A 14,678-nucleotide genomic window follows, 5' to 3' on the forward strand; every position below is an offset into this window, starting at 1 on the left:
CACTCAGTGGGATTACACCATCTCCTCAGAAAGATGCAGATTTCTCTCTCTGAATCCAAACTGATGGAACTGAAGAGGTCCTTCTCACTAATAAAGACTTCCAGGGGCACCTCTGCTCTCCATTGTCTTATTCCACCTCCCTCAACTTCACTGTTGTTTGAGAAGGTTTTATTTATTATTTTTTGGCTTTTCATCTCTCCATGCTCTGCTCAGGCCCAGCTCCATGAGGTCACCTAAGCCCCACAAACCCTGTGAGGTCCCTTCAGGCAAAATTCCTGAGGATTCTGGCCATAATCAGTACAAACCTAAACCCCTTCCATGCAGGAAGATCCATCAGAGGTGAAAGAACAAGGAACTTGTAGAAGAGTGAGGTCCAATCTGGACTGAGTACAAAATCTTTGGTGTCATGGAGCATCTTAGTGCCCATGGGGACTCATAATTACCCCAGGGAACCCATAATAACCCCATAATAACCCCATGGAACCCCATAATTACCCCATGGAACTCCCCATAATAACTCCATGGAACCCCATAATAAATCCCATGGTTGCAAATCTGGCCCAGCAATTAATTAAATAAATCTAATCCATATTTTGCTGCCTAACAGGCTTTTCTTCTTTGCATGGTGCTGGAAAATTCAGAGTGTAGAAGTGGAGGAAACCTTCACATTGTGAGTGTGATGGGAATGGACTGAAGGGGGGAAAAAAGAAGGAGAAATTATCTTGGCCATGTTATGAGATATTCATGAGGTTGTACTTTTTAACTCCACGTGATGACTCACACATCCTGATAATAAATGCTAACTTATTCAAGTCTTCCTGACACAAGAGGGGGAAAAAATTAATTACCAGAGCTGATCAGATACAGAAACACTAAAATATGATATAAATATAAAGCAATGTAACAACAACAACAAAAATCCCCAAACCTAATCAACAACCAACACAGGTTTTCTTGGAAATTGAAATTCAGCCAACAACAAGTAATTAATTCACAACTTTTTACCTCAGTAAATTCATAGGTAGATTCCAACTACGCTGGACCAAAATATTACTCTTACCAGTGACATTAAATGCTTTATTTTAGGGGTCAGCTGAGTGGACATCTTGCCCAGTAAAGCAAGACCTCTTTCCAGCTACTGCCTCTGAATAATTCATACTTCAACTTTGTTCCTCATTGATTAATATTCTTTCTCATCTTCATTGAAAAATTAAAACGCAAATTAAAAATAATTTTAAAAAGGTGGTGTTAAACTAAAAATAGTCCTTTAGCCTAGGGAGTAGGGTGATGGTAGCTATGGAGATGCTTAGTAAAGAATAAATATAATACATAAAAATGTAAAGGATAAATGCAATATAAATATTTCCTAGCTGAATCCAGGTATCATTCATATCTTCCAAAGGAATTATCTCTTAAAAGCCAAGTAAATATTTGAGGTTCAAGGTATAACTTCTTCCACTCAGGTTTATCAAAAGTGCTGCAAAGAGATAAACAGTGAAGAGTTCGTGGTTCATCAACAGAACCCAGGGCTCTTTTAATAGATGAGGGGCAGCTTGACACAAGAAACGTTAAAAAACAAACAAAAGCAGCTGGCCCTGAGCACGCTGCAGCTCAGGAAGTTTAAATAAATGAGTTTTCAGCTCAGTACCTAAATCCCAGGTCAGATTGTTCCTGGCCCAGCCTCTCTCCCCAGCAGACACTGCTTTGTCTTCCAGTGGGGAACGTGCCTGGCCCAGGGCAGGAGCAGAGCTGGAATCATCTGACTGAGAGACAGCACCACACAAACTGCCTGGTGTGTGTTACACCTTCAGATAAGCAGATGAAAACCCATAAAAACACCAGTTATTTGTAATTCTGCCTCATCTGCTCCCACACTGGCGATTATAACAGATCTGTGCAGGTGAAATGGGGTCACATCCCTCATCCTGCACAGTCTGGGTGCTCACCCTGAGGAGGTCCCACACTCAGCCGGACAGGGAGCTGCCCCTCTCCTTAAAATGCCACCAAGCCCAAAGCAAATTAAAGCAGAATTTAATCTCAAGACAGTTCTCCAAGTCCCAAGCACAACACAGCTACAAAGGGTCTTTAAGTACACCAAGGTGTAGAAGTGTGTGTGGGGCAGATGTGGAAATCAATGCTCCAAGGTTAAACAGGGATCATCTCTCCCTTCCACTGACCCATCCCAAGGATAATTGCAGCAGGAGTCCTGAGGCCACACCAAGCACGACACCAAAATGTGTGGGATGGGAAAAGACTGTGAGGCACAGGACAGGCAGGGAGACAAGGCAGGGAAGAGCAGGAATCTCCACAATTCTGTCTGAGGTTGGAAATGGGGGTGTGTATTCCATTCCTATCTGTCAGAGGTGGGGCAGTTCTCTTCTGTTAACTGGGCAGTTTTCTTTCTCTCTTCCACAACCAACCCTCCCTCCAGGAGATCTCTTCTGTTCATGGGCCATTAATTATCTTCTGTTCATGTGCCATTAATTATCTCCTTTTAATGGGCAGTGAGTGTCCCTGCGTGGCTGATCCAATTCCATCATCCCATGGGGAGATGCTGCGCCCAGGGGAGGAGCCAAGCATTCCTACCTGGATCCAATCTGAGCTTTGGGACAGCCCAGCAGCCTTTGCCCAGTGCATTGCCAGAGGAGCAGCTTCTGCTGCCCTGCATTGCCAGAGGGAGCCCAGGCCCATCTGCAGCAGCCCTGGAGCTGCAGAGGAAAACTCCCCCCTTGTGCAGGATCCCTGCTCCAGCAGAGCCACAGCTGGCACTGCAGGAGGGCTGAGCCCCCATGGGATGGGGCTGTGCCACCTCCTGACACACAGGGGGACAGAGCATGGTCTGACTCAGTGTTGTTTTCTATTAATGCATTGGGGTTTTTTGATTTTTTTTTTCTTCCCTAATAAAGAACTGTTATTCCCATTCCCATATCTTTGCCTGAGAGCCCCTTAATTTCAAAATTATAATAATTCGGAGGGAGTGGCTTTGCATTTTCCATTTCAGGGGAGGCTCCTACCTTCCTTAGCAAACCATTTCAAACCAAGACAACTTCCACCCTCAACCTGCCTTTGGCTGGAGGCAGCAGGACACAGAGTGTGTGCTGTGACAACAAACCCAAGTTACACACCGTAATGCCAAAGCTTAACATTATTTTAATGCCATCTTAATGTCAGAGTTAATCAGGTGGGGCAATACCTAGTGATTCGATTGGTTCTGCCTTTTTTTATTCTTAATTATATGAGTCAAAGGTCACATATCAGTATTAGTTCAGCAACCCCTGTTTCTGTTCCTCCCACCAGAGGTGCAGATCTCCAAGCAGCAGCTCTGCTGTAAGGAATGGCACTTGGCACCAAGTTGCAAGAAGAAATGAAAAAGTTATCACCTCATTTTGGGATTCATGTGTGCATGGAGTGTGAAATGAGCCTTATACTCACCTTTACCCGACCCTATGGATGGATTAACTGAGAGACTTAGCACAAGGACCTACATGGGATAAACCCCCACTGCTCTTCACTGCCTCTTGATCAGAACCTTGTAATTGCAACAAAAATCCTTTCAGGGGTCAGTGACTAATGCTTCCTGTTCCCAAAAATCTTTCTCCTATGGTTTATAACAACCCTCAATGGAGTAACATCAAGTCCCCTCCCAAAAGTGCTTCTTGGGGATATTTTGAGAGCAAAGGGAGACAGATCAGGAAAGGCAATTCTAAATTGTACCAAATTTCTACAAGACTCAGCCCTTGAAGCCAACGGGCAGTTTGGCACTGGATCCAAGCTGGAATTTCACCATCATCCCCCCATGCATCTCACCTTGGCTTCCTCTTGCTTGGCACACAAAACACGGCATCGAGCACCTTCTAGCTCACAGGAGAAGATGACAGGCAAAACAGATAAAACCCTGGAAAGATCCCAGAGGACTTACAGGGTCTGTGAGCTCTGGCAGGCTGGCTTGGTAGGTGAGGGGTCTGCAGTCCCGGGTGTTGTTCACCAGCACACAGGGCAGGAACATTGGTCCCAAATCATCCCCATCCAGCACGTCCACGGTCAGCGTGGTCGTGCTCGTCCTCCGCTCGTTCAGGTTCTGGGCTCGGTCCTGTGGAGCAAAGCAGGTCCAGCTGGTGAGACTCCCTGAACTCAGAATCTCCTGGAAAAAAAAACCTCCTAAAAAGAACCACCTCAAAGGTTTTAAGCAAGGCTGAGGATAAAACATGTAAGTGTGAGAATTATCCATGTTCCAGGAGTGATTACAGGAACTTCAGCCTCAGACCTGCAGCCTGAAAGGCTCACAAGTAAAATTAGGGGAAAAATTGAAGCAATACTGCAAGACATCTAGAGCTCAGAAATAATACAGCCTGGGAAAACTACAGCTTTTCTAAAACTACAATAGTGCAGCGTGTTTGTAGAACATAAAAAGGCCCCGTGCCTTATTTATAATCAGAAATTGTTGTGGTTATACCCAAAGTACACATTAGCAACAGTTCAAGTCTTCTTTCTTCCTTTAGTGAAGAAACATCATGGCTAGCTAATATTTTGTTTAAAATACTCAAAAATATTCCCATTTTCACAGAGGAACTGCTGCATGAGCTTTCCTTTGCAGAGCTAAAACCTTGGGAGGGAATATGTGCCATGAATTACATCTTTCCCTCCTATTCTAATGTAACACTGAAAGAAAAAAAGGAATTTTTAAATTTGTTTTTTTTAATTTATGCTGTTGAATAACATCATCTATGTAAGATGAAGAGCCCATTGCTCTAAATTGGATTGAATATGGAAATGCATATTGTTTTTTTCTTATTTTGCAGTTCAATCAGTTCTTGCACCAGCTTCACATTTAGAGTAAATATGGGAATTTCTGCATTCAGCTTTCTTCATGGTCAGTGATGAAAAACAATCCCAGCTACAAGGAGCAGCTTTCATCATCAACTAAACCATTTCTCCATTCCTCCATAAGTGCCTTTGAGTAATTCTGGATCAAAGCACATAGAGAGTAATTAATTTCCAGCAGTATCTTCAGGATGCAAGGACAACAAAGCACTGGCAGTGTAATCAGAGGAATGGGATTGCACAGTACACACCAGAGAAAATTCACTGCAGCCTGTGGGGTTATAGAATCCCAGAATGATTTGGGTTGGGAGGGACTTAAATCCCATCCAGAGCCACCCCTGCCATGGCAGGGACACCTTCCACTGTCCCAGGCTGCTCCAAGCCCCAGTGTCCAGCCTGGCCTTGGGCACTGCCAGGGATCCAGGGGCAGCCCCAGCTGCTCTGGGCACCCTGTGCCAGGGCCTGCCCATGCTCACAGGAAGGAATTCCTTCCCAATATCCCATATAACCCTGCTTTCTGTCAGTTTGAAGCCATTCCCCCCTGTCCTGGCACTCCATCCCTTGGAAAAGTCTGTCTCCATCCTTCTTGCCAGCTCCTTCAGATCCTGGAAGGCCACAGTGAGGTCACCCCAAAGCTGAGCAGCCCCAGCTGTGCCAGCCTTTCCTCCCAGCAGAGCTGCTCCATCCCTCTGCCCATCCTGGTGCCTGCCCTGGGCTCTCTGCAGCAGCTCCAGGTCCCTCCTGTGCTGGCCCCAGGGCTGGGGCAGCTCTGCAGGTGGGGTCTCACCTGAGCCCAGGGGCACAGGGACAAGGAGCATTGAGCCACCCTTGGAGCCTGGCTTCTGCTGGCAGAATGCTGAACATGCCACAGAATAAGTAAGAAAAGAGACTGCAAAATGTATCTGCACTTCTGTGCTAGAGAGATGACAGGAATGTGGAGGTGTGGATTCAGGATCTCCTGTTGCTTCAGAGCAAATATCATTCAAATATCATTTCCCATGAACAAAGACGTATCACAGCAGTGAACAACAGAAGAGAAGTTTTCATTTCAGTTGTTATCAGAAGGACAAAAAGGGAAAAAAACCTTTCACAGCCCTCAAGGGCATCAAAACCCCACTCTGATGACAGATATCTGAGATACAGTTTATACATCACTTTTCTTTTCAGTTATCCATTGCCAGCCACTCTGGAAAAACCTCTCTGTACACTTGCAGTATGACTTGAAGGAAAAATCACCTCTTTATAACAAAATGCATTTCCAGCCTGAAGAATACAAAGAAATTGTGTCCATTAAACTCATCTGAGTGACAATTAGCCTTGCCAGATTTGTTGGAAAATGGGACATTTAGTGCCATGAGGCTGCACTTTTCTGCATGGGCTGCACTGCACATTTGCAAGTTGCTCCTTGTGCCAAAAAGGTTGGCTTGTCACACACTGAGCAAGCTTTTTTAAGCAGTAATAATATGCCTGAGCTTTCAACAGCCTGGATAAATCTTAAATTAGATCTTCAGCAGAAGAGGATTTATCAGAGCTGCTATTTCAACAAGGCTCTGCCTTTCCTTGGGAAGGAAGCTAAACTCAAACCTAAGTCAGGGCCACAAATAGCCTTCAAGAGATTTATACTCACATTTGCTTGAACAATGACAAAATAACGAGTCTTTTCTTCATAATTTAGTCTTTCCCTCAGAACTACTGCTCCGGACAAAGTGAGAGGAATATCAAAGGTCCTGTTGGAAGTCTGCAAATGAGAAAACGACACAATAACATTGAACATGCCTCAAAGTTGTGTTGTAGCTGGGCCACAATGGGATGATCCTTTGGCTGGTATTCCAAGGCTGCATCTGCCCTTCAGATCAGAGATTATACAACTTTCTATGTTTTCTCCCCACCCAGTTCCCTCCTGAAGAATCCCCCAGTAATGAATTTGTACAGAACAGAACTCTCCTGGGTTCTTCACCTATCTGTTACTACTTCCAACCACAGAAGTCTGACTGAATCTGCTTCTTTCCCCTTTGCCATCCTGAATTTGCAGTGGTGCATTCAAATCAAGTGCTCAAGCAGCAGAGATAAGAAATCCACATCATTGTACTTATCTGCTCTTTATTCTGCCTTTCATGAGGGCAATGAAGTGCTAAACAAGCAGAGAACATCAGCGTTTAGGTGCCAGTTCATGCATACGTTCCTATCCGAGGAAATTCACATTTCAGGGTAAATGCAGATGTTAAATGGAGTGAAATACAATTTGTTCCATCTATTTGCTTCCCCCGACTCAGGTGACAAAGCTGGGGGAAAACCTGGCAGGAGGGCACACATTTCTGACCTGAGATCCAATTGCAATTTCATTATCAAATTAATCTAATTAAAAAAAAACCCCATCTTTCCATGCTTCAATCTCTTGGTGCTGAAGATAGTCAGTATTTAAGTATTTTGAACAGGCAACAGCAATACAAGATTCCAACAGCAGAGGCACACAGGAATGTTGTTTCTTTACATCACAGAGCAAGGCCTTTTCCTTGAAGAGCCTAAATAACTAAAAATGAAAGGTTTTTTTCAGTAAATAAATGAGAATGAGTGTTAAGTTCTCTATGCAGCATGGGGAATCCGTGGTGGGCAGGAAAACAGGATTGGGAATGCATCCCAGACTGATAAATAACTGGAGATAGTCTGAGTTTGACACTCATCTTTTGGGATAAAGTATTTTATCCCAAGGGGGGAAATCAACAAGGGGATTTATACTGAGGCAAAACAGAAATCATGGAATCCCAGAATGATTCGGGTTGGAAGAGATCTTAAACCCCATCCAGAGACAGCCCTGCCATGGGCAGGGACACCTTCCACTATTCCAGGTTCCTCCAAGCCTCAAAATCCAACCTGCCTTGGACACCTCCAGGACTGGGATAGACACAATTTCTCTGGGCATTACTGAAAGTGAAATGATCCAGCTGCTGACAGGAAGGCAATCAGAGGGAAGGTAAATTCATCTGTGGTTACAGAGCTCATGTGCAGAGAAAATACTTGATATGAAGGAAAACATTTCTTTATATCCAACAGCAACCTCTTGTTCATTTACTACTTCACGATATAAATATAAATATAAATATAAATATAAATATAAATATAAATATAAATATAAATATAAATATAAATATAAATATAAATATAAATATAAATATAAATATAAATATAAATATAAATATAAATGAATGGAGGGAAAAAATGTGAGTGGCTGTACCTTGTCATTAGGATTGTACTGGATGACATATTCTATCTGGCCATTGGGACCATCATCAATGTCAATAGCACCATTATTTCCAGAAAATCCTGTGAAGATGGTTGTTCCAACTGGAGTTAACTGCAAGAACAGCAAGAGATCCCTATTAAAACCTTGGGGTTTTAAAGTTAATTTTAACCTTATTTTTCCTCCTAGCTCTGGCCTATAAAGCATCAAGACAGAATTTCATCTTTAAAAAAAACCCAAAAAACACAAAAAATGAGAAAAACACTTTTAAAACCTGAAAGAGCCCATGAAATAAATATAGATTAAACCAAATAAAAGCTCCTTTTTCAGACTCAGGAAGGAAAACAAGGACGAGCTGCAAATGTAAACAGAACTTATTTGACAGCATCTTCATAGCAACGTGAACAGAGCCAGATTAATATTGTTACATGCAAACACAAACACCCATAGAGCTCCATGGCTTTGAGCAAACACAGGAGTGATGCTGTTGCTCCAATATTGCCTTGGCAGCAATTGAATACCCATTAAATGATGGTTTGAAAATGAATCAATTTATAATTATCCTCACGCAGATAAACAGCACGAAATCAAGGCCCATTGAGAGCAAAGACAGAAGATTTCTTGGGAGTCATCGCTTCTGAATTTAAATATTCAGGAAACTTTGCAAGTAATCAACCTGAAAGGGAGGAACAAATGAACAAACACTTGTGGATTCAGCACAACCTTTGCTCCCTGGTGCTCCCCAGATTTGTGGCCCTTCAATTCCCAGAGTCCCACTGGCCCCTCTTCTTCCTTCCAGAGCTTACCCAAAGCTGCTGCACATATTTAAACCTAGAGGGCCTAAAAAGGTTTGAAGTATTGGAAGAAGAGCAGGAGGCAAAGGACAGAGTGATTCCAGCATTTGGTGCAGATGTGGGTGTTATTTCACGTTCCTGTTTTGTAGTGCTCACAATAAAGCAAAGACTTAACTCCCCATTTCCTCCTGCACTCATAGTTCCTGTTTTATTTATAAAGCTGCTAATTAGGGTGTAATGGTTGGCAGACTTCTCTGGGAAACATTTTCAGGGCTGACAATACTGAATCTTTGAAATAAAAGCCACCAATTCAAAGCCTTTTTATGGTAAAACAAGTGGGGTTTAATTTATAATACCACCACTATACACACTTACACCACGACTCTTTATGTTCATGTTTTGCTACTAACTTGGCTTATTTACTTCTGGAGCAGGCAGCAGAAGTGTCACACGTGGGTGCAGGAAGTTGAATGTGCCCTAATGGGTTGGGATGTGTATGGGAGAAGGGGACAGAAGACCAAAGTAACCTGAAAATCAGCTGGGCAAAGTTCCAGGATGGTTTGCAGGGGGTTTTCCCAGCACTGGGGATGGGCTGCTCCTTGATATCCACTCAGGCACCCCCCTGCTGCCTCCTCAACAGCTCAGGAGAGGAAAATCCCGTGTTCTTGAGGGAAAAGAGGGAGACCAGGCACCCTCTGCCTGGTGGTGGCCTCTGTCCCACACCACCAGGCAGGACAGAGGCCTGTGGGGAACATTGATTAAACATCCTGCCAGCAAAAAATACCCTGGGATGGGGACAGAGGGACACAAACCAGCAGCACTGTCCCCTATCCCAGGCTCAGCATCACTCCTTAACTCCCAGCTCCTCCTCACCATTTTCTCCTCACTCCCTGCTGCCACATGGCAGTTTCTCCTCTCTTAAACCCCTTTTCCCCTCTCTTAAACCCCTTTTCCCCTCTCTTAAACCCCTTTCCCCCTCTCTTAACCCCTTCTCCCCTCTCTTAAACCCCTTTCCCCCTCTCTTAAACCCCTTTTCCCCTCTCTAAATGCCCTTTTCCTCTCTCTTAACCCCTTTTCCCCTCTCTCAACCCCTTTTCCCCTCTCTCAACCCCTTTTCTCCTCTCTTAACCCCTTTTCCCCTCTCTTAACCCCTTTCCCCCTCTCTTAACCCCTTTTCCCCTCTCTTAACCCCTTTTCCCCTCTCTTAAACGCCTTTTCTCCTCTCTTAACCCCTTTTCTCCTCTCTTAAACACCTTTTCCCTCTCTCTTAACCCATTTTCCCCTCTCTTAACCACCTTTCCCCCTCTCTTAAACCCCTTTTGCCCCTCTTAACCCCTTTTCTCCTCTCTTAAACACCTTTTCCCCCTCTCTTAACCCATTTTCCCCTCTCTTAAATCCTTTTCTCCTCTCTTAACCACATTTTCCCCTCTCTTAACCCCTTTTCTCCTCTCTTAAACACCTTCTCCTCTCTCTTAACCCCTTTTCTCCTCTCTTAAACCACTTTTGCCCCTCTTAACCCCTTTTCCCCTCTCTTAAACCCCTTTCCCCCTCTCTTAACCCCTTTTCTCCTCTCTTAATGCCCTTTTCCCCTTTCTTAACCCCTTTCCCCCTCTCTTAAACCCCTTTTCCTCTCTCTTAAAACCCTTTTCCCCCCTCTTAACCCCTTTTCCCCTCTCTTAACCCAGTTTTCCTAAGTTCCATGGGGCTGGCTGAGGGCTGGGATGTGCCCAGTGCTGGAGCCTGTGGATGCCTCACTCCAGGGCAGCTCCCACCTCTCCTCCCAGAGACTCCTCATGTCCTACCTGGGCACCGACACCCTGTAACTCAAAATAAGAGAGTTTAACCAATTAATCCCCGTTTAAACAATGGTTCCATTAGTGGGAAGAGCCAGGCATGGTGCTGGCTGGTCATGGGGTGGCATGGGATGGAAATCTCCCAGGTTTCTGCTGGCCAAACAGGACAAAGTCCTGGTGCTCCGAGATCTGAGAGGAGCAGCTCTGGAGACATCAGACATGTAGAATGCCAGAATGGTTTGGGTGGGAAAAGACATTAAAGATCATCTAATCCCAATCCCTTCCATGGGCAGGGACACCTTCCACTGTCCCAGGGCTGCTCCAGCCTGGCCTTGGGCACTGCCAGGGATGCAGGGGCAGCCCCAGCTGCTCTGGGCACCCTGTGCCAGGGCCTGCCCACCCTGCCAGGGAACAATTCCTCATTCCCAATATCCCATCCAGCCCTTTCCACTCTGTCACTGGGAGCCATTCCCTGTGCTCCTGTCCCTCCATGCCTTGTCCCCAGTCCCTCTCCAGCTCTCCTGGAGCCCCTTCAGGCCCTGGCAGGGGCTCTGAGCTCTCCCTGGAGCCTTCTCCTCTCCAGGTGAGCACCCCCAGCTGTCTCCAGAGCAGAGGGGCTCCAGCCCCTCCATGGCCTCCTCTGGACTCATTTCAACAGATCCACACCTTTCTTGTATTTGGGATCCCAGTGCTGGACACCGTACTGCAGATGGTGTCCCATTAAAAAAAAAAACAAAAAACAAAACCAAACCCAAAATCATATACTTTACACTATTAAAATTAAATATTGTAAAAATGCTGTCACATCCAGGCAGCCCAGGAGATGACAGACACCCTGGAGCTGCTGGCACAGCTCCCACCAGCCCTTTCTGACAGCGTGCAGATAAATAGTGGCCAACATAAAAAGGCTCCAGCACCATAAAGCACATTAATAAGCGATAACAAAGGAGACAGTTGCAAAAATGACACATCAGTAAACACCAGAACTCCAATTCCATGCTCTAACAGTAAAAGTCAAAAGCTGAAGTCTTGCATTTGATCTATTGCACCCAAAATAACTGACTGCAGATGTGCAGACCTTCAGGACACCCACGTTTCCATTTCATCCAAGTTTTCTTTCCTGCAACACAAATTATACTAGAAAAGAACACTGGGGAAAAAAATCCTCTCCACTCCTTCATGACAGAGCTCCAGCAGCATTTGGACAATGCTCTCAGGGTGGGATTTTTGGAGTGTCAGTGCAGGGCCAGGGGTTGGAGTGGATGATCCTGGTGGGTCCCTCCCAGCTCAGAATATTCCATGATTCTGTGACTTCCAGCCTACTCAAGATCTCACATTAGAGATTCCTGCAGCCTTTAGAAAAAAATTAGATGAGCTCTTAACTCAATACTTCAAATCCACTTCCAATCATCTGGGAGAGGCCCTCAGCACTCCAAGCCTCACAAACCTTTTACACAGAGATCTCAGCATTGTGCTGATTTTTACTATGATATTTACCATTAGCCAGTCATAATACATTTTCCCACAATTTGTGAGGGATTTCTGAGAGACTGCTGCCACCTCCTTGTTGGAACAACAAGGAGAAGCTCAGTTCCCCTAATAAAATACAACTTTAGCCTGGAGAAAAGGAGGCTCAGGGAGGGTCAGGCTGTGCTGCCAGGGAACAGAGACAGGACAAGGGGAAAGGGCCTCAAGCTGGGCCAGGGGAGGCTCAGCTTGGATATTGGGAAAAATTCCTTCACTAAAGAGTGGAATTTTGTTTCTCCATAGGAGCCTTTGGTATGTCCTAGGAAAAGGGCTTGAAGTTGTGCATCAAAGGGTTTAACCATCAAAGTGTTTCACCTTATGACAACAAAACTTTAGGGATTGCAAAGAGACAATTGCAGGAGTGTCTGTGACAGCCTGAGGATAATCATCTCCTTGGGAACTCAATCCAGTGGAAAAGAATCATGATGACACGAAACAAGGAAGATTGCAAAAAGAATGCAATTAAACAAACAGAGAGGAGATGCACACAATAAATCTTCCTCTTGCACAGTCTACAGCTGTAGCACTTAAAAACTTCCTTCAGCGTGATTAATGGCTATTAGAAGTCAAGACGCAGACAGAAGCATTCAGCTCTTCCATAAAACATTTGGACAATGAATTTCCCTATTATTGCCTATTTACAAAGTTAAAAATGAATAATTTTTCAGAGTGGCTCAAAAGAGCAGAGCAAAGCCAGATTTACAGTTAATCATTCTGAGCTAACACTCTTTTGATGATGTCTACCTGCAGAGATTAATTATTTCGATACCACAAGGAAAAAGGAATAATTACACCACCAGAAATGAAAATTCAGCGCAAGTTCTAATTCTCAACAGCCCAAATCCAAAGTTCTGAGATGGCTGAAGTTCAAGAAAGGTTCTTATTTTGCCAAGGATTCCAATGTCTGATAAATTAAAGGAGGAAAACAAAAAGTCCCGAACTAAATAAATGAACCAACCCCAAAGCAGCTCTAAGGTTACATGCATTTAATAAATACTGACTTCAACAGTGTTCTAGGGGCTCCACCTCTATTTCCAAACAGAATCTGCTATCAAACACTCCTGACTTGCTCTGTAGGACTCAGGAAAGTGAAAAACTAAGAGCAAAGAAAGTCAGTTTTATAAAACCCAGGGAATGCAAAACTGGAGCTGCATTTAGCTCAGATAAAAATGATCAGATAAGTTGTGTTGAACACAAAACACAGACACCACCACTGGGCCTCAGCAGTACAAGATTTTTCTTCCTAATCCCTGTATTAAGCTCCATAAATTTAAACCCCTTGTGGCAATGCCATATATTTGCCTGCAGAATATTAACTGAGCTGCATAATTCTTCTGAATTTTAACTTAGCTGCAGAACTTGGGTTTAGTATGGTAATAACTCAAATCTTCAAGTCACCAGTACGGTCAAATTTAGCCCCAGGCTAATGTCATTGTCAGGAGTTTTTCCTAACTGAATAACAATGGGATATTTTTATATAAATAAAAATATGTCATGCAAAAAAACAAGGGAATAACTCTGCAGAGGATTTCTCATTATCATAAAAATGGTGACATCAACCTTCACTTGTTTTTGCTTCCATGTGGAGATTCCTAATGCTTGGGAGAGCAGTTGGAGTTGGCTGAGATACTTGGACTTGTAAAAGCACCAGGAAGGGAAAAGGAAAACTGGCTCCAAAATGGTGGGGAAACAGAAAATCTGTTTTAACTAAGACTTTAAAGAAATCAATTTTATTTGTAACTTGATGTGGATCCCAGCACTGTTATTCCCAGCTCAGCCACCTCATCCAACAAACATTCCAGCCTCCATCAACACTGACAAGGACAAGCCCAGCTCCATGTGACAAGCCTCATACTTAGAAGAATTAAAATCCTGACCAAAAAAGTATTCCTCAATAAACAGGCAATGAAGATTTTGATTCTTAGCTGCAAAAGGCACGTTTTCAATCCGCTCACATTAATTTCTCTGCACATTTTAATTCGGGATCAACTTTACCCAAGGGTCTTCTATAGGTACAAGTGTGGGAATGATGGTAGGAAACAAATCCCTAAGGACTGTTGGACAATAGACAGAATGTTCCAGAGACACTCTTTATGTCTTGAGATGTGCCAGGGTTCTGAGGGCCCAGATGAAGGTGTTTGAAGCAGTAGAGTGATGAATTATGGCACAAGGCAAAACACGCTGGAAAAAAAGGCTACAAAACACCTGGAGGAGTGGAAGGAAGGAAAGGAGGGGCCACCATATCCATGTCCACGTGAAACTGGGGAAGACAAACTTGGTCTGCAGAGGATTTCTCATTATCATAAAAATGGTGACATCAACCTTCACTTGTTTTTGCTTCCATGTGGAGATTCCTAATGCTTGGGAGAGCAGTTGGAGTTGGCTGAGATACTTGGACTTGTAAAAGCACCAGGAAGGGAAAAGGAAAACTGGCTCCAAAATGGTGGGGAAACAGAAAATCTGTTTTCAACTAAGACTTTAAAGAAATCAATTTTATTTGTAACT

The 14,678-nt window shown here is 44.0% G+C and overlaps 1 protein-coding gene across 7 annotated transcripts in view; it reads right to left on the reverse strand.

Annotated features, from left to right (window-relative positions):
• The window catches only part of PCDH15 (protocadherin related 15), a 639,096-nt gene that overhangs the window by 183,825 nt on the left and 440,593 nt on the right, over positions 1-14,678 (reverse strand). For all 7 annotated transcript variants that reach the window (XM_054515533.1, XM_036385480.2, XM_054515534.1 and 4 more), the window contains 3 exons: positions 8,054-8,173; positions 6,449-6,559; positions 3,920-4,090 (listed from right to left, as the gene is read on the reverse strand). In XM_054515533.1, coding sequence (XP_054371508.1) covers positions 3,920-4,090; positions 6,449-6,559; positions 8,054-8,173 — 402 coding nt within the window. The remainder of the gene's footprint in view (positions 1-3,919; positions 4,091-6,448; positions 6,560-8,053; positions 8,174-14,678) is intronic.

This window comes from Molothrus ater, chromosome 8, assembly GCF_012460135.2.
Source record: "Molothrus ater isolate BHLD 08-10-18 breed brown headed cowbird chromosome 8, BPBGC_Mater_1.1, whole genome shotgun sequence".
NCBI lineage: Eukaryota > Metazoa > Chordata > Aves > Passeriformes > Icteridae > Molothrus > Molothrus ater.